At 43.3% G+C, this 20,606-nt stretch overlaps 1 protein-coding gene across 1 annotated transcript in view; it reads right to left on the bottom strand.

Moving 5' to 3' along the window:
• The window catches only part of KAZN (kazrin, periplakin interacting protein), a 265,945-nt gene that overhangs the window by 191,788 nt on the left and 53,551 nt on the right, over positions 1 to 20,606 (bottom strand). Inside the window, exon 2 of the mRNA XM_054085750.1 lies at positions 13,544 to 13,701. Within this exon, the coding sequence (XP_053941725.1) occupies positions 13,544 to 13,701 (158 nt within the window). The remainder of the gene's footprint in view (positions 1 to 13,543; positions 13,702 to 20,606) is intronic.

Genomic DNA, 20,606 nt, shown 5'->3' with positions numbered 1-20,606 from the left:
CCTTAAATACAACTTAAATAGAGAGCAGCATTCATTGCTCTGAATTTCATGCTTTCTTTTAACAGGCAGCCAGTGAAAAACGAAGGCACTATTTATTCTGTAAAAGCAACGCCAGACACAAAGACTGTTTTCACGTAAAATCTTGGTGGCTTTTGCCAATATAAGACAAGCATCAGCCACAGATGTTAGTTAAGGACATCTTAATGTTGTGTTCACTGTGCGTTCTGCAGCCTAATTACACTGCCTTCATTATTAATAATGTACAAACTGAGTACCAATAGATTAAGACAGTTTTCATTATTTTCTTTTAGGTCTTTTGCAATGTGAGACAAAACCAGATGGATAAGATAAAATCCTGAGATGAATAAAGATTGTTAAGAACACAAAAATGAGAGAAAGTATTTTAGAAAAACAGATAGTCATCTTTCTACTATTATGCCAAAAATAATGGGGACTGACATCATTTGGAAGGGAAATAGAAACAAATGGGGAATATTAATGGGGCACACATCATGCAGGGATTTTGAATTCCTCAAAGACAGAGAGGAAAAAAGTTGCTATATTAGAATCATAGAATCATTAAGGTTGGAAAAGACCTCCCAGCTCATCCAGTCCAACTGTCAGCCCTACGCCACCGAGCCCACTAAACCATATCCCAAAGTGCCACCTCTGCTTGTTTTCTGAGCACCTCTAGGAATGGAGACTCAGCCCCTGGCACTCTGTGGCCAGAAAGGAAAGGTCAGGCTTGAAAGAGGAGCCAAAGCTCCTCTGAAATCAGCTGAATGACATCTTCAAACCGGACACTACCCTCTTGCTTTGGGGGATGCGCTGTGTACTTGTAGCTTTTTCCTTTTTTCTCTTACGCTGAAAAATTAGGATATCTTGGCTTCCCCCTGATACCTACCCCCACGTTCACAACTCTCCCCTTTACAAATGTACTTGCTTCTACTCATTACTCGAGCCATTAGAATATTATGAAGTATACCACAGTCCTAAAACAAATGTTTTTTTAAACCACTGCAGAAAAGAATGGAGATTGAAAAAAGGTATTTCGAAAAGATAACATTTTTTCACATAGTACATGTATTCACTTCCCCTAAAGCCATTTCTATGGAAATTTTTCATGCATAAATAAGCATTAACCACTAATTCACAGGCAGTGTGAAAAGTATTATTTTAAGAAGAAACAAGAAAGATGGTCGATGGTCTGAGTAAATCACAAGCCACTTGTATGGGACTAGCATTACCTTTTCAGACTAGGAAAGGGCAGCAAGAAATCCTGCTAACTGCTCCGCACGACAACCAGCTTCCCTTCACTCCTCAAACTCTCCCTTCCAAACCACAGCTCGCTAGATAGGAGCGCAAGCAGTGATGCAGTGATGCTTCAAAGACGACACTCGGCAGCATGAAGCGATTCAGCACCCGGACCACATCACTCATTATTTTACCTTGCTTGATGGCCTCGTGGTCTCACTTACAAAAGCACCTTCAGCAACTGGAAGACGTTGCATGCAACGTCATGCAAGAGAGATAATTTTCCAATGGCTGGCAATGGACCCCTCTGGTATGGGATATTTAATCCGTTATGATTTGTGGGAGAAAATTCAAAGGTATTAGGCCCCTGGGAAGTCGGTGCACAGGAGTGGAGCGATCCAGCTCTTCTTCAACATCTCCCCCATGTGGCACCAGCAATGCTCACAGTGCGTGTCACACAGCACAATTCATACTGAGTAATGAATACCAGGGGGTTCCAGGGTTGCTGATAAGAGGAAATACTTTGCTATAGATTCACACCTTACTGGGCACCAACTTCCTCATGCATTAATTTGTACAGTCTTAATTCACGTTGTCCTTTCTCCTGGCTCCATCCCACCTGTCATTCAAGGTTTCAGTGCTTTCCTCTTCCATAGACATAACATTGATATGTTCGAAAGATGAGGTAACTTCTTTATGTGAGATCTCTATTTATGTGGGACATATTCAGAGCCTCCACATTCCAAAGAGAATGGGCTATGTGCTTGAAATGCAATAAAAGTTTGGGCTGGGTGATGGAGCAGCAAATTATTGGATTTTCCGTAAAAGCCAGGCTTCTCACGCTGGAGCAGAGGTTAAGCACATAAAGCAGGTCAAACCCTCAGTATTTCAACAAAATAGTTAATTAAATTCAAGTATTAAAAGACAAAAAAATCGTGGTTTGCTTATAATTAAAATTTTCATGTAACATTTAACTCCCAGAAAGACTGGTTAATTCCATTTATGTTAATCTAAACTAGCATAGTTTTGCTTTTAGCTTCATCACTAAGCAACCAAGTTACCAGAAGAATGCGGGCTATTCAGCAGTTATCACACAAACACATCTAGGGCTGAATTCTGACATCCTACCATTAGAATCCATAGAGATTTTCCCGAGAGTCCCATGACAGGAGAGTCAAGGATATAAAACCTGACATATGATTACATGTTAATTGGTCCCAATCCTATTCGTGGTTCCAGTCCTACTCAAAGCCTTTTAATTCATGGAAGAGTTGGGCAGAAATGATAGCACCAATTATTGCGAAGAGGTACCAAGGTGCACTATTTGATATTTATTATTAACAGCATCTTTTAAAGCAATTTTCATCCTAAGGATCTCAAAGCTTTGCACATTAATTAATGAAGAGCCTCACACGATCACTGTGAAGTAGGCAAATATTATTCCCATCTCACAGATAAATGAGGAAGATGGGAATTAAACTACATCCTTACATTTACACAACAGATAAAAGGCACCTTTTCCCAATAGGGAAAGCAGATCATAAGTGATGACAGGGTCTTGCAACCAGTGAATCCATCTCCTGGCTCAGAAAAATTGAGTCCAGAGAAAACCTACAGAGTTTGCCAAAGCCCTGGGCAAATGAAAGCAGTCAGAGTGTATTTAACATGGGTGCTTTTAATAGAAAGCAGCTTAGCCTAAGGCCTGGAAGGAGTTAAAGTATAAAGGATTACAACATCTGGGCAAAATCTGCTGTCAGGGTTAACTTACACGGCTGGTTTGAATATTTTTGCCTCTCTTCAGCGTTCTCTTTCAAACCCCAGCTCGTCCACCACAATTTGCTTTCAAAACAAGACAGCTTTTGCTTGCTAAATTAGCTCCCCATCCTGCATCCGAGGCAGGAATTCAGAGAAACAGCTTAATTTTTATCAAGCAAGTGCTTAAAGCAACTGTTGATATAAGGGGAAAGAACACAAACTCTCTATCCAACACAGCCATTAAGTATTTATTAGTCTTTCCAAGACAAAAATACAAATGTAAAGCTTGGCTGACTTGCACCTCTCAGCTTGGCTCAACTTTGATGACCCCTGAGCTTACAGGTTGGAGGGAGAGTTTGCAGCCGACTCGGGAGACATAATTGCTTTGTGATGGAGCTTCGGGGCTTCCCGGTGCCTTATTACGGCGGCACAGTACTGATGCAGTTTGCTTTGGGGACAGAAAGGGATTTTTAGCATGTTTGTTAGAAACAAAGCAAGAGACTCACCAGGCAGAAGAAAATGTATTGAGCATTTGGAGGGAATAAAACACATTTTCCTGAGTCTTCACTTCCTTGACTCATGGGGAAAGCACTTCCTGAGTGCAGAGTGAAGCTAACGGGGATTTTCTGTTTCATTTGTTAGCTGCACAATTGGGCTTTTCTTGTTTACTGAAAATCTGCATTGCTGATAAACTGCTGCAATAGCAGACACACTCTGGTCTCCTCTAATTGCTGCTTCTACATTTATGACGACACTTCTCGTTTATCTCTCATGAACTCTAATTAAAGCTTGCAGAGGTTTTGCACACACACACTGCTCATGAATATACAGATCATAGAATCATGGAATGGTTTGGGTTGGAAGGGACCTCAAAGCCCATGCAGATACAACCCCCTGCCATAGGCAGGGACACCTCCCACTGGATCAGGGGCTCCAAGCCCCATCCAACCTGGCCTTGAACACCTCCAGGGATGGGGCAGCCATGAGTTCTTTGGGTAATCTGGGCCAGGGTCTCCCCACCCTCGTAAGAAAACATTTCTTCCTAAGATCTCATCTCAGTCTATCCTCTTTCATTGTCATCTTCTTTTCAGCATTCAACAGGACTCTGTATTTGAAATGCTCTGTCCTGGACCACTTGCTCAGAGGTGTGAGGGCATTTTGTGAGTGAAGGAGTCAGAGAAATTGGATGTTTGGAATTATCTGGGCATGAGTTTGATTTGAAGTAACTGTCTACAGAGATCTGCCTGCAGAGATCTTGGCTTCTTTATGCATTTTGTCTTTTGATCAGTCTTTTTTCCCCTCTGACTTAAATAAAGGCTTTCTCAAGTTCTACACTCTTTTATATATACACACATATACATATTTCTCTCTGAAGCACAGTGCTGAGTTGCTGCTATACAACATCCAACTTCGACCTCTTCCCTGCCATGACCATTCTCTCTTGCTGACCTCCATATCATAATGAAAACATAAAAGTCAATACTCATTTATAAGCAGTTCAATGAACAACAGACGTGTTGAGAATCTCACTCCTGCACCCTTTAAACACGAGGTTATGCTCTCCTGTTTGTACATGTGATGATGACATTTTTTTTTTAAGGCTTCTGCTCTTGCAGGGTTGCAAATATTGAAAGCATTTCTGACCTTTCAACCCAGCAACATCAAATCGAACTCTGAATAACAAGTATTTTCCAGTATTGAAGGAGAGCAAAATAAGAAAGAAGGAGAATGTAATCAAAACCAACCCAATGTCACATGTCGCTGTGTTGAACCATCTTGTACCCAATGCATTATCATCTGCTCTGGTCTTACAAGACTTGGGCGGTGGCAAATACAATATTGTTTTTCAGTTACATAGAGAAATAAGTATTTTCTTGCAGCAATGGTAGGCAATTGAATCTATCCATTGCATGGCCTCGGGTCACATCTGTCCCCCCACATGACAGTTTTCTATCCCCTCCCCTGCCCCCTGCATTATTTCTTGGATCAGACCATTCAAGCTTACTTTTCTCCCCATCCCAACTCTCGAGCCCTGCAAGAAGGTGACTGTCTCCTCCCCGCCTTGGAAATTACTTTTTTTGCACCAGGAAGGCTCTGCAGCAAAAGAGCAAAGCGTGTTGAGAATTGCAGCGCACGCTACACCGCACAGGCAAGGAGCAAATTGAGACACGGCACCGCGATGGAGAGATGGCAGGAGCCTCAGCAGCAACAAGCATCCACGCATGAGGAACCACCTGAATTTAGATTCTCTTCATGATGCAGACAGTCATGTTTTCTATGGATAAGGATTTCACACATTCAAGATGTCTTTTTCTTTCCAGTCCTAGGGGAGGATGGGAGCGGAGGCTGGGCAGGGTACAGCTGTAGCTAAACAAACCATTTGACCCTCAGATGACAACCCTGCCAAGCAGTAACACTGAAATATATACAGTGACAACTATTCTTACTCAGTGTCCAAGCAGCAGGATGATCACACATATTGGTGTCAGTTAAACACTGGACAAACCTGTTCTTCCCACACCAGCTAAATAACGAGAGCCCCGTTAGTGCCACAGGGCCACTCCGATGTGGGACATGGAGTGAAGGACAGACAGGTCAAGAGTTTGGATTACAAGAATAGTATAGAAAGGACATAAAGCTACTGGAGAAGTGTCCAGAAGAGGCCACAAAGTTGGTGAAAGGTTTAGAGGGGAAGCTGTAGGAGGAGCAGCTGAAATCACTTGGTCTGTTCAGCCTGGAGGAGACTGAGGGGAGACCACATCATGGTCTGCAGCTTCCTTAAAAGAGGACGTGGAAGAGCAGGCGCTGAGCTCTTCTCTCTGGACACGAGGGAATGGCAGGAAGATGCACCAGGGGACAGTTATGTTTAAAAATCAGAAAAAAATACCTTCAAATCTGGACTAGCTTTTCCCCTGCTGGCAGAAGACGCCTGAGAGTGATTGGTTCGAACGATACAGGACTTTTGCTAGTTATATCAAGAGCTGTGCAAATGCCATCATTCCCTCCATTTACACAGATAAGGAAATTTTCTCTGTCACTTGGCTCAATACTAACTCAACTCAACACATTTCAGAAAGTCTCTCCCGTGCACTAGAAATGAAGCACCGTGAGCATCAGTTTAACCATCCGCCATATCAATCAGTAAAGTACAGGTGGCTAAAACCAGGTGATGAACAATCCGTGAGGTATAACATCCAAGAGGATCACACCCCATCATTTGTGAGTGCCTAATGACGTGCAGAGCTGGGCTGGCAAAGCCACCAGCACTCACGTTACAGCACACTTACTATCTTGAGGGTATCTTTGATCTCCCCTCATTATGCACCATCTCATTCTCCAAATAATTTGGACTAACAGAGGCAGTCCACAACGGACTGCTTCCTCTCCCTCTCCATGAACAGAGGCAGCGGTTGTTGGGTACACGTTTGGAGACAGGGACTGCAAATCCGGATGGCGTAACACATGCTAATGATGTCATTAGACACAACACGGCCCCTGATGAAGCTTGCTAGGTTCTGTTTCATCTTCTCCTCCTTCAACAGGAGTGAGAGTCTTCTGTTCTTCCTCTCAGACTAGACTTAGAGGGATCATTAGAAGATGGGGCTGGCTCAGAAGTGGCTGGGAAGATGTCTTCTTATAGACATGGGATACCAAGATTAACAGAAAAAATACAAAGTGCGGTGCTGCAGCAAGTTTGTTTTTCAGCCTTTGCCCTAAATACATCCTTTTACCCAAAGCTTTTTGCAAAGCTGAACCAACAGCATCCGGGCTGCGATCAGCAATGGTGCGGCCAAGAGGAGTAAGGAAGGGATTGTCCCACTGTACAAGGCTCCACCTGGAATCCTGAGTACAGTTTTGGGCCCCTCACTCCAAGAAAGACCTTGAGGGGCTGGAGCACGTCCAGAGAAGGAAATGGAGATGGGGAAGGGTCTGGAGAACAGGGCTTCTGGGAGCAGTTGAGGGACTTGGGGCTGTTTAGCCTGGAGAAAAGAAGGCTGAAGGGAGACCTCATCACTGTCTACAGCTCCCTAAAAGGAGGTGGTAGCGAGGTGGGTGCTGGGCTCTTCTCCCAAGTAACAAGTGATGGGATGAGAGGGAATGGCCTCAAATTGTGCCAGCGGAGGTTTAGAGTGGATATTAGGAAATATTTCTTGACTGAAAAAGCGGTGAAGCCCTGACAGAGGCTGCCCAGGGCAGTGGGGGAGTCTCTATGCCCAGAGGGGTTCAAAAACCATGTAGACATGGCACTTTGGGACAGGGTGTAGCAGGCACGGTGGGGTCGGGCTGACGGCTGGACTGGATGAGCTTGGAGGGCTTGTCTAACCTTAATGATTCTCTATGAACGCCAATACAATTGCATTTTGATAATATTTCTTATCAGAGAATTAGCATCATATCTATTCCTGCATCCTCCCGAACACACCAGTGTGGTGAGATTGCTTTCAGAACTCAAATAATCTAAGTTCATTGAACCAAAGAGCAAATCCTCCCTTCCCTTGTCTTCCCGTTGATATTAACAGGATTCCTGCACATGGAAATAAATGCCCTGGGGTTTTGTGCCCTGAACTTGGTCTGCTGAAATTCTGAAGAGCAGATGGTAGGAAGTGTTTAACTTGCAAGCGAACTATTGCAATAACATGGTTGGTTTTGTACAACAGACGACTGTAGGAAATAAGAATTATTTTTAAAGGTCAGTTGATGAAATAGCACTGCACTGCTACTGGTTTTGCACTATTATCACAGCTGTCTTGGTAACAACCTGTCTGCGAAAGACAGCAGAGGCTGCTGATGAAAAGATTGTAATATAAAAGAGCTCAAGATGGATTTTTTTTTTACCAGGTGAGAAAGGGAATGGAGGCTAATATAAAAAAAATAAATAAAATAAAATAAAATAAAATAAAATAAAATAAAATAAAATAAAATAAAATAAAGTACTGGTGTGATATTGAATGCCTAAAAGTAAGCCATGCCACACAGGTTTTTCTTTCTTTCAAAAACTGAAAGACTGTCTTAGCTTAAATGATTTATTCATAGGATCCCAGTGTCAAACTTCAAAGAGTTATGGTGGTGACAAATCAAATACTCAAGTATTTTCCAAAGATAAACAGGACAAAGTCTTCTATCCAAACTACTACCCACTTTCAGCAATATCAACAGATCTATCTTGGAAAAACTTGCTACCTCTCATTTAAAAGAGCTGGAGCCATTTTATTCAGAGAAGGTGCTGGAACACCAGATTTTAAAGAAAAAAAATAAGAAGTATAAATAAAAAGGATCTCCCCTGTATGATTTCTGGGCAAAAATCAAACTGTTTTGTTAGCAACTTAGGCTGGAAGTACCACAAGGCTAATTTTCATTATTAACTAAGAATGAAATCACCCCCCAAGCAGAGAAGCAATTGCGTATCTGTACATCCTCATGTTCTCGTGGACAGTCAACACTGAAATCCAATTAAATTCAAGCCAGGTCCTCCACAAGGTTACTAAGCTAATCTTGTTCTTAAACCATCATTTGTGGTTTCACTACGTTTAAAAGTCCAGTTCAAACCAAAAATTATCTCTACTGGGGAGGCCCTGGCCCAGGCTGCCTAGAGAAGAGGTGACTACGCCATCCCTGGAGGTGTTCAAGGCCAGGTTGGATGGAGATTTGAGCAGCCTGATCCAGTGGGAGGTGTCCCTGCCCATGGCAACGCGTTGGAACTGGATGAGCTTTGAGGTCCGTTCCAACCCAAACCATTCTATGATTCTATTCTATGTCTCTTTATTCCTTCTACACCACCACCTAAGAGGACCCTGACAATAACCAGAACACTGTTGGGGAAGAAACTAAATGAAAAGATGGTATTTTTCCCAAAGAACTTAACATCCACTTGAAGTCAATTGAACACTTTATGGAAGTAACTAAGTGCACCGAGCTCCTGAAAGCTTGGCTTTAAGGCTGGGCATCTGGGAAAAAAAAAAAGGCTTTTATTTAACATGAGTTCTCTCATATAAGAGGGAATATTAACCTGCATCTCAGCCTGATGCTGGTGCCTGGATGCATCTCTGCAATTCATTGGCAAACTGCTAGATTAGAGCCGACGCACACGACTCAGCCCTTAGATGTTACGCACCTTCTGCTCCACACCACCTAAGTCTCACACAACGGCAATTAGAAACAGAAAGTCAAGGAAAACAAAACAAGACAAAAAGTAATTTAAGCAAAGCTGGGGGGAGATTTAAAGTTTGAAGGTATAATGGATTCACATCACGTGTCTCAGAAGCAATAAATCCTGCTTAGGGAAACATCTGAGGAAAAAACACTGCTAGGCTATAAAATTCCACCTCTGAGGATTATAAAACAACATGCACAGAGCAAACATCCTTTCTGAGCATAATAGGACTGTCAGAAATGATTGACAACAATGACAATCTATCATAGGCTGCCGTATCCCCGCGATAGCTTCTTGCGTGGAGCTGTCTGGCAGAAACGAAATTGTTTATTCATTCCTATACCATGTGGAGGATGGAACATGTCATATAGGATAAATGTACCTTTTCTTCCCATCTGCTTTTATGTGCCCGCATTATCTAAGTAAACCTTTTAGTTCATATAACACTATTTCAATTTCCTCTCAGGTTTCTCCCCCCTTTCAGCTCTGCTATGCAGATGATGGCTTGCTAAGTGCCGTTTAGGGGAACGTGATGCCTTTCTACCTCCAGACTGACATCAGGAAGCTGCTGCAAACATGGAACAAATCTGAAAAATGAGAAACCTGGATGCAAAACTCCAACACTCACTCATAGGGAGGGTGATGCTGCCTTTCCAGAGCTCTGGAAGCCTGGCAGCGAGCATGCAGGTCAGCGAGCAATCCCTCCAATATTGCATGATATTCCATGATGAGGAAATCCTATCCATGGTACACAATGGATGGAGACCACCAAGGTCAAGAGATCTCTGCAGATTGTAATGACTTTCAGTAAATCACTGTCTTCCCTGGGCAGAATTTAAGCCGACAGCCTATTGCTGAGAGAGTCCACACAGCTTATTACCTCTCCCCACATGCAGTTTAATACTGCTGACGGGGCTGGCAAATCAGCAATCACCTCTCGGCCAGCCCGCATAGCAGCTCCCGGCATCACGCTCACGCTCATCCTGCTTCAGTTGACATCAGTGACATTCCTGTAGGCAGGAGTAGTACAAAATATGAAAGGTAACGCCCCGTTCTCCCTGGAAAAATCCCTATCACATATGGAAGATGAGATGATTTTTTTCCCCCTTCAACAGCTGTTTCTCCGTTCTGTGTTTACCAACAAGTGACCTCCAGCAAGGCAAATTTCTCCTATAAAGCCACAGTCACTACTGTCACGGTTACTTGTAGACCACTACTGCAAAAACTAAGGTGTGAATAAAGCTCTGGGGAGACCTTAGAGCAGTCTTCTAGAACTGAAAAAGGCACCAGAAAACTTGGGGAGGGGCTCTTGATCAGGGAGTGCAGGGACAGAATGCAGGGGAATGGTTTTCAGCTGAAAGAAGGGAGATTGAGATGAGATCTTAGTGAGAAATGTTCTCCTCTGAGGGTGATGAGGCACTGGCACAGGTTGCCCAGAGAAGTGGTGGATCCCTGGAGGTGTTCAAGGCCAGGATGGATGGGACTCCAAACACCCTGATCCAGCGGAAGATGTCCCTGGAACTGGATGGGCTTTCAGGTCTCTTCTGAAACAAACCACTATGATTCTATGAGTGTATGAAAAATGGCTCAAGTTCAAAGTTAGATCCATGATGGATCCAAGGCCTTTTCTTTGGCCTTATCTCCCGGCCTGCTGGTGTCCGGGCAGAGTTACTAAAACTTGCAGGATTTCTCTCCACATCACAGAGGCAGCAGGCATGAGATGGTCATCCCCGTGGGCTGTGTTTAAAAGCAGATTAACAGGGTCAGATAAGTGAGAAATTCCCATTACCCATCCCCTCTGATCAGTCACTTCAGCTAATTTCCACCCAAAAAATCAAGCTGGATGTTCCCTCTTTCAATTGTCTGTCAATCAAAACCAGGTCCATGCCAAGAGAGGAGGAAAGGAAGTAAAAGGGCCAAGCACTGGATTTCAGCTCATTTTCGTACAGAGCCTTGCACAGTCAATCTTTTTTAGAGTTGCAGGGCTTCATCTTCCCATTAAAAACACTGGCTGGGAAGCAATGAGATCAGGTAAGGAAAGAGAAATAATTGCATTGGTGTTATTTTTGACTCCTGTGTAATTACAGCCATAGGGCACTCAGCAGCCAGCGTTAGTACACACTTTATATGCACACACTGCCAGTGATATACCTGTTTAGATAGCTTCCTGCCAGCCTCATGTTTCTTTCATTCCTCAGAGGATTTCTTTTATTGAGGTTTTTTGTACTTGATGTTGTCACCTGTTTAGTTCCATCCTTTTACTCACCACTACCACTTCCCACCTTGTCATCCTTCTAACCTGAAAATCCCAGGCAAAAACCTGTCCTGTCCTTCCTGGGAATAGATACAGGCACATCACGAAGCTGCAGGAGCACTTGACATTTCCCCATTGTTATTTGCATTTCCTTAATCAGTCACTCTATCACAGGCATCACTTAATATGCATCCAGGACAACTGATAAGGACTAAAGCAATTCTCAGGTGCTAAAAAAAGAAGTCCCGCACAAGGGGATTATCAATAGATACCTGTTTTGCCCCATATTTATTTTAATCTGCACCATACAGATGCCTGTAAGCCTCTGCCTCCCACCACACCTCACTCCCCAAAGGCACTCCCACCTACAGCACAGGCTATGGGATCAAATCCAAATTCACAATCTAATCCTTCATGATCTCCATGACATTGCAGCAGTGTTCCATCCATTGGTTTGGGGTAAATGGAGGTGACTTGGCTAAAGACATCCGGAAAGGGGCCTACAGGAAAGCTCAGGAGGGGCTATTTATCAGGAAGTGCAGAGATAGGACAAGGGGGAACGTTTTTAAGCTGAAAGAGGGGAGATCTAAATTAGACATCAGAAAAACATTTTTTCTCCTGAAGGTGGTGAGGCACTGGCACAGGTTGCCTGGAGAAGCTATAGATGTCCCATCCCTGGAGGTGTTCAAGGCCAGGTTGGATGAGGCTTTGAGCACCTTGATCCAGTGGGAGGTGTCCCTGTCCGTGGCAGGGGGTTGGAACTGGATGGGCTTTAAGATCCCTTCCAACGCAAACCACTCCATGATTCTAAGCAACATGAACACCAAACTCAGAGAAGAGAAATCCTAAGCACAGCTGTAATGGTTTGCTCACTGTGCACTTTGCAGCCTCCAAAGCTTGGACTGACTCCCCGTGCAAAACAATCCAGCACTAAAATACACACATTGCTAATATCAGGGATTCTCAGGACACTTCCCACATGCAACAAGATCCTTACTAGCCAAAGTAATTAGGATCAAAGGTTCTGAAAGTGAAAGGAGCAGATAAGATAACCACCAGCCTCCACATGGGAGAACATGGGAATAAAACAGGAAAAAGGGTAGCTTTCTCTGTTTACATTCCCCATTTAGGCATTTGTAAAATGCTGGCAGAAAGTCACAGGAACCTGGGCCCTGGGGACCAGTTAACGGAGCGCTGGGTAATTGATGTAATTCTATCAGCACCACCCTGTGCCGGTACTTGCAATGGCAACCTGGAGTTGGCATGGGATAGCAATCCCGAAAAGCCTTGAAGAATATTATTTTGCTAATCTTTACAGGAATAATTTTCTCCTATTTTATTTTCTTCTTAGGTTTCTAACAGAAGGCGAGATGGACACAAGCTGTAATATGGGAAATACCAATAAGATATTCAGAAAAATAAAAAATGCTCAACGAGAGCGGTTAAAGCATGGAATAGGGGCTATGGGACTCCTACCTCTGGAGAGATCTGAAGTGCTCAGGACAGTCTAAACCAGATTTTAGTGCTTACATGAGAAGGGAGAGCAGACCACCCTGTTTTCAAAACAAACCTCCAAGAAAAGCTGCCGTTTTCTATCCAGGCTTTACAAGTAAAGACCAAAAGAGAATATAAAGAAATAAATATACTGAATATTTCAAAGGGGTTTTTTTTTATAGGATGAAAGAAGCATACAGTAACACAGCAAACCTCCAGAGTGAGAGATTTTATGTTGAAGCAGCAAAGGCACAAAGAAACATCTGCACATCATTTTGTGACTTTTCACTGGCATTTTAGAGCCTGGCTAAACCAGCAGCTCAGTTATATGTCTGGCACTTCTAAAGCTGGCATTCAGCACAGGTGCTTAGTGGCAAAACGATTTTCCTTTGCTAGGACTGACGCTGGGTACACAGCTCCATTTCCTCCTGAAACTTCAGAGCAATTTTCAACCCTAAATCTGAGCACTGAGATGCTCTCCTATAGCTGCAGATTTCAGAAGCCAAAGTCAGTTCTAAACAAGGCACTAATGATTACAACTGCTAAAATCACCCATAAAAATGAAGTACTGCCTCCAGATCTGAGCAATGTGCCTTCCTTGTGTCCTAACAGATGGGTCTTTATTGATTTCCTACCTGCGCATCCATTAGGAGGTGCCTCATCAGCATCATCGCATTTTTCAGTGATTCCTTCTCACTGGGCAAAAAGGCATCTTCATCTTCATCCAACGTTTTTGACTTGTTGACGATAAAATGGGAGATTTGGTCATTCAAAGAATGCAGCGACTCCACAGCTGCGGAGACAGAGAAGGAAAGCAGAATGGGAATGAAACTGTACTAGAGGGAGCTGACATCATTTTCTCAGTTTGAGATGAGCCACAGAGTGCAATTTGCTTTTGAAAAGTGTAGCTGGAAATTGGCCCCCATCACCTCCCGTGGCCTCTCTGTGGAGAGGGCCATCAACGCTGTGAGACAGGCTGGTGACTATCGTAAAGTCAAATACTGTTGGAGAACTGCAGCAATAGCAATAGGGCGATGTGGTTTAAATGAACGTTAATTTTTGGTTACTTCCACATATTAACTGGCTTCAGTTAGAATCGAAGTGCCATCATCTCGATGTTTCCCCACTCAATCCACATGCAGCTGATTTACCCGATGTGGTAAGGTTTTGCAACACCAAAACCGTATTTTTCAATAGTAAAAGCATGACACAATGGACAGGAGGGTTATGAAAGTATCCAGCTATTGCTATAATGATCAATAATTATAAGTAATCTATACATGCATCTATAGGTAACTAAATTAAGGTTTAAGATTACATCCCAGCAGTAGGTAGGGCAGTAGATGGGTGGGAACGAGATGCACAGAAGCGTTCTGAAACAGAAGAGTAGCTGGTGACAAATATTACTTTGCATAAATTTGCCCAATATTAGCATTTATAAAATCCAGTACAAACTGAAGATCCTTTCTGTTAAGAAACAAGCCCTAAATGTTTTCCTGTAGGATCTGGCAAATCTAAACAGTACTGTATAGCTGTGAAGAAAGCAAACTGCCCAAGGTCAAACAACCGGTCACTGCTGAAGTAAAATAAGAAAATATTAGTCTCCTGACTCCCAGTGATGTGCTGAGACCCAGAAGTTCAGACAACACGAAGGGCAGAAGCCAGAAAAATCAGCTTTTTATTAGCAATGGTAAGAGAGAGCAAGACTAAGAACTAAAACGTCGCTCATTTTCTTTCTTCAGGATTACCACTATTTGAAACGCTGTTAATCTTTTAAATTCTCTTTCATAGGGTCAAAATCCAGTTACTTTATGTGGAATTGTGCTCCCAGTCATGCACATCAGAAATCAGCACCTCCACGGCTCACAGAAGTCTCCCAGCGATTTCACACAATTTATGATGCTGCAATTCCCACAAGCTGTAATGACACGAACTAATGGCAAAATTTATTCCTTCCCAACGAAAAGCTTTGCATTTCCACAGATCTGAAAAGATTGCGATGCAATTTGCTTTTAAACCATCGCGAGTTTGGAGTTTTCATTTTTACTGCAGCCTCGTTAAATATATGAGGCTTGAATAATTCTTCCGTGGATTTTTTTCCTCTGCTGGTGGTTCATGCAGTGAAAGCCTTTGATAAGCTTGCGGCTCAGAGTAACATATCACTGTCACACGCTGAACCGTGCTTCAGCGGTACGTATTGCAAATCCTGATTTGCTCAGGCTGTTTGTGAATAAGGCAATGTGTTATTTAGGACTCACTGACAAACTGATTTTACGAACACGAGGCAACTGAAATACGCTCGACCCAGTTCTGTCCAAAGACAATCTCACCACAAATACAAAGTAGTAAAGATTAGCCAGAAAGAACGCTTAATTAAGGAGCAAATATCTATGGGAAAAAAAAGGTCCATAAAAGAACACATATGCATCCAAAACACAAGATCTAAAGAACAGGATCCTCCTTACCAAGAGGGTTTATTTTTGATTAAAAAAAAAAAAATAAAACCTGTCCCTTACAAAGCCTTGGGGACAGTAGGAGGGGATTGGGAGGATTCCCCAGGTTCAGGGGGTTAATGTGCTTCACCACTAACAGAAAAGGTGTTTGATGCTCATCATCACCTCAAATCCCATTCACTTAAATCACACCACAAATCCCATTCATTTATCAGGGAGTACAGGGATAGGACAAGGGGGGACAGTTTTAAGCTGAAAGAGGGGAGATTGAGATAAGACATCAGGAAGACACTTTCACCTGCGAGGGTGGGGAGGCCCTGGCCCAGGTTGCCCAGAGCAGTGGTGGCTGCCCCATCCCTGGAGGGGTTCAAGGCCAGGTTGCAGTGAAGGAAAACACTTTCTACACTCCTTCGCAAGAAGTACAATAACCCAAGTCATGCTTTACGCTCATGAGGGGCTTCACAGCCAAAGTAAATATACTTAAAGCTCCCATGTAATTCAGGGTGGATGAGGGATGACTCTGGGGCAGCTGCCTGCATCACGGGCAAGTTGCTATCTCTTTTCTCTTCTTGCCCAATAAGAAATTTTTTAATAGCTCATGACACGTTCAGAGGTAAAAAAAAGATGGCAGGACATGTGTCTAACTTTCTTGGGTTTGTTGGGGTTTTTCTTCCTACAGAAATATCCTTTACGTACTGGGAGACCTTACAGCAGCTTCCAGTACTGAGAGGGGCTCCAGGAAAGCTGGGGAGGGGCTCTGGATCAGGGAATACAGGGATACGATGAGGGGGAACAGTTTTAAGCTGCAAGAGGGGAGAATGAGATGAGATCTTAGGGAGAAATGTTTTCCTCTGAGGGTGAGGAGGCCCTGGCCCAGGTTGCCCAGAGAAGTCATTGATGTCCCATCCCTGGAGGTGTTCAAGGCCAGGTTGGATGGGGCTTGTAGCCCCTGATCCAGTGGGAGGTGTCCCTGCTCATGGCAGGGGGTTGGAAATGGATGAACTTTAAAGTCCCTTCCAACCCAAACCATTCTCTGATATTCAAGATAAGGGTTTTGGAATAACTGATAGAAACATTCCAGCCCTCACAAGCGTGCAATAGCCAGGGCTCAGGGCATCAGTGGGTTATGCACATGCATTGTGCTCGCGGGAAAAGCAAGAAGGCCCAGCAGCCTGGCGAGCCGGGCTGTGGCTCAGCTCGCTACCTTAGCCACTCAGTCATTTTGGCCTTGCAAATCACTCTACTAAGCAAAATGGAGGCTTGCTCCCTCCCTGCCAAAGCAACTGAGCCTGCCTTCTTGGCACTTTCAACGCACAATCAAATCAGCATAAAGAGAAGTGTTTCTCTAGAGGGGACAGTATATTGAGGTGGTCATGCAACGGATCGGCGTCTCCTCTTGTGATTAAGCTTTAAGTAATACCACATCATCAACACACTTGGGAACTTTCTCCCCCATCACAGTTTCTCTTCCCTCTGCACAACACAGCTTATTATATTTATTATGTGAACTCCGAGTCTTCTTCCTTAGCGCTGTGTCTTGGTCATTGCCAGAAGGATTCTCATGCCGCCCTCCCCTGCACTGCAGCGATTACAGAGGAGGTGCCTCAAGGCTGCATTTTCTTCCCATGCTCTCCCCCCACAAATTACAAATATATTGTTTCTTTCTACGCTGCTCTGAGGTTAAACTGGACAAGATCAAGAGCTGTTACTAGCACTTCTGTAGGCTCTGGTTTTGTTTAGTTCTGTATGTCCATACCTGGTTTACAGCTGAGCAGAATAAGACAAAGAAGCTTCAGAAAATTCTGCCCCTGGCCAAAACATTTCAGTGCTTCTCTCTAGAGCAAAACTTGTTGATAACACATAGACAAAAGTCACCTGCACCACAAAACCTCAATAATGGTGTTCACACCATTATAAATTAGGTTCTGTCAGCATTTCTAGTATAGATCTCTGCAAATCAGGCAGAAGGATTCATTCCAGCAGAGTGCGGTACTGATATGATTTTTTTTTTTTTTCCCTTCTAACAAAAATGGAAGTGAAGTACTAAAGCAACACAGAGTTTTTGCCCTCACAGAGAAATTAGCTTTATTTCTTGAAAGGAAGAAAACCAGGGCTTAGCATTCCTCCATTCACAGGAACACAAGGATTTCTCCACACTATATCACTTTCCAAGAGTTTTACCAAAAATTTAGAATCATTGAATCACAGAACAGTTTGGATTAGAAGGGACCTCAAAGCCCATCCAGTTCCACCCCCTGCCATGGGCAGGGACACCTCCCACTGGATCAGGGGCTCCAAGCCCCATCCAACCTGGCCTGGAACCCCTCCAGGGATGGGGCAGCCACCACTGCTCTGGGCAACCTGGGCCAGGGCCTCCCCACCCTCACAGGAAAACATTTCTCCCTAAGATCTCATCTCAATCTCCCGTCTTTCAGCTTAAAACCGTTCCCCCTTGTCCTGTCCCTGCACTCCCTGATCAAGAGCGCCTCCCCAGTTTTCCCCTTTCAGTCCCCGGAGGCTGCTGTAAGGTCTCCCCAGAGCTTTGATGGCCTGCAAGCAAAAGCTTATGTTTATTTTGACTACACAATCACTTTAGTGATGGGTAGGACTTACATACGTCAAATACTATTATACATCACAACCCAGGCCAGGTTTGTGCTTGTAAATCAAACATCTGCTTCTAGCGGGTCCGTCCACGTGAAGCCAGAAGTATCTCAGAACGATGCTCTGCTGTGGTTTTGGGGAGCAGTTTGACAAACAGGTGCCATGGAAACCACAGTGAGCTTGCCTGAGCGTACATGTAGCATCATGACTTGCTTCAAGTCACCACGAAGCAGTCGTTTTGTAATCATACGCCCTCAGACCAACCAAGACTGTAGGTTTTTCATAGACGGTGGGTATGTGGCTGCACGCAGGCAGCAGCAAGTTTGATTTTCTGGTCACTCCTAGGCTGCACTAGCATCTCTATTAGACACGTCAGTCCTGAAAGCCATCTTCCCAGGGCTTAATGCACAAGTATTGATTCAATCCCATCCTTCCTGACCAACAAAGAATTGAGGACAGATCATTTTTTTTTTATACTCTGAAGTTTTGGCGTGAGCCATAAGCCCACATCTGCTTTTAGTAATAGGAATGTATACCAGAGTTGTTCTCCTCAAGCTAATGGCTTCATTCCAGATTTACACTGACTGTGACCAGAAACTGGCTCATGGAAGAGTTCTCTCAGGCTTTATGAATTTAAAGTAATTTAAACCAAACAAAATTATATTATCCTAACCTCCTTATCTAAAGCAATAGCTCCACATTCTCCAATATTTCTTCTCTTACCCTTTGGGAAGTTTTGTGTTCTTTAAGCAAGATGCGGCACATTAAGCTCGCAGGGACAAATGTTTCTCTCATTTGTAATTCTCTAGGTTTAGAGAGATGCCAGAGAAATCAGAAGGCATATTTTCTAGTAAGAATGCGGAAAAAGCAGATCAGTATTTGACTTGCATTGATTTTTATAAGTGTCTGCCTTAGTGCTATGTTTAAACTCTGTGTCACAAAACACATCTTTTTCCATGCAGACAATGGAAACTGTATTTGAAAATAAAATCATCTGAGTCTTCATCATGAAAGTAAAACACGGATTTCTGAATCTCCCGCTAACACACAAAGTGAAAACACTGCAAACCTTAAAGACCAAACACTTTTGACACTGGTTTTCTGGATGTCCTGTATCAGACTGTAACACAACATCCAAAGGGCCCTTCTCATTAGCAGAAGGTATTCGGTATTTGTCATTTAATCAAGAAGAATTTTCTTCCTTGTGCCCACTAAAAACCTAAGAAGGATAATGACACAAACCATCCATCTCTCTCAGTTTTAAGCTTTAAATATATCTGCTGAGCAGCACAGCATTAAACCGAACAATTTATTTATACTATATATATCTTTTTAGAAAAATATTATGGACCTCAGATGTAAACACAGGCATATTTAGTTCAGATTAAAAGATACTTCTTGGTCGGAGAGGAGAGAGGAGGCAAAGAAATAACAATTTTCCTCTCCTGTATCTCTTGGCATCAGCTTGATAATGTATCGGTAATGTTGCAAATGAGACAACCAGCTAAGTAAAAGTTACAGCTATCAGAGCCCTGGCGGCTTCCCAGTTTTTCCTGCCCCAGTTTCACTATTTTCTCAATGCAAGGAACAATTTCAAGACGCAAAGATACCCTAACACTCCTCCATTAGTGCTTTGACATCACCTAAGAGAAGAAAGAAAATGACACACTCCGGAAGCGGAGCTTTGCGCTGGTGTTATCAGAGATGATGTGCCATGTAGGGTTGGGTTTTTTTCAAGTGAGGACCATTTGCCACCCCCAGAAGCAAGAATAGACGCACAAAGTTGGTGTTTTGCAGGGCACTTCGGGATGTGAATCACCAGAGCCTGAAGGACGTGCAGGGAAGAAAGGAAATTGTTTTCTGTCAAAGACGAAGGAAAAAATATACTCATGCCAAAGCCTACTTCAAGGAAGAGGCTGAAGCAATAAAGTTGTTCCAGGAGACCCAATTTTACACACTCCAGCTACTGCCCAGATGAGTACAAAATAAAATAAACTGTAGATAATATATCCTGAGATCTACTGACAAAAGCCAGCGGAGTCTAAAATTAATTCTCACTAGCAGGAGTAATCAAATGAAAGAGGATGGATGCGATCATAATTTTATCAAGAGATGTGGCACCAGGATTTCTGGGCTCATTGACTGCTGCAAAAAATCAGAGGTGATGTTTAAATTGGACTTTTCTGTAAGAAGTCAGCACTTGCCACCACAACTGGATGTTTGCTCCCATGGAGAGAAAAGCCAAAAAGCCACGCTGTGTGCACAGATTCTTTGAAAATCCACCCAGGCCAAGTATGGAGCAGTCTATAGAACTCTGAGCTGCCAGGGAAACCTCGCCTGCTAATGAGTGTTTCTGATTATCCAGCAAAAGGCAATGAGGTGTGTGGGCAAATTATGCAATTCATTATCACTTAATATTACCAAACAACTTCTCGAATAACACCTACGGGTAATGTTTTTGCAGAGAGGAATAAAAAAAACCAAACACAGATTCATAGAATGCTTTGGGTTGGAAGGGACCTGTGCAGGTCATCTAGTCCAACCCCATATATTGAAAATATTCAAAGTGCTTTAGGCCTCTCCGAGTTCTCCCCAATTTATCTCCATTATCCCACTAGAGCCAGTTGCAAGTCTCTGTAAC

This window comes from Cuculus canorus, chromosome 21, assembly GCF_017976375.1.
Source record: "Cuculus canorus isolate bCucCan1 chromosome 21, bCucCan1.pri, whole genome shotgun sequence".
Classification (NCBI taxonomy): domain Eukaryota; kingdom Metazoa; phylum Chordata; class Aves; order Cuculiformes; family Cuculidae; genus Cuculus; species Cuculus canorus.
This window is presented reverse-complemented; position numbering and strand designations above follow the sequence as displayed.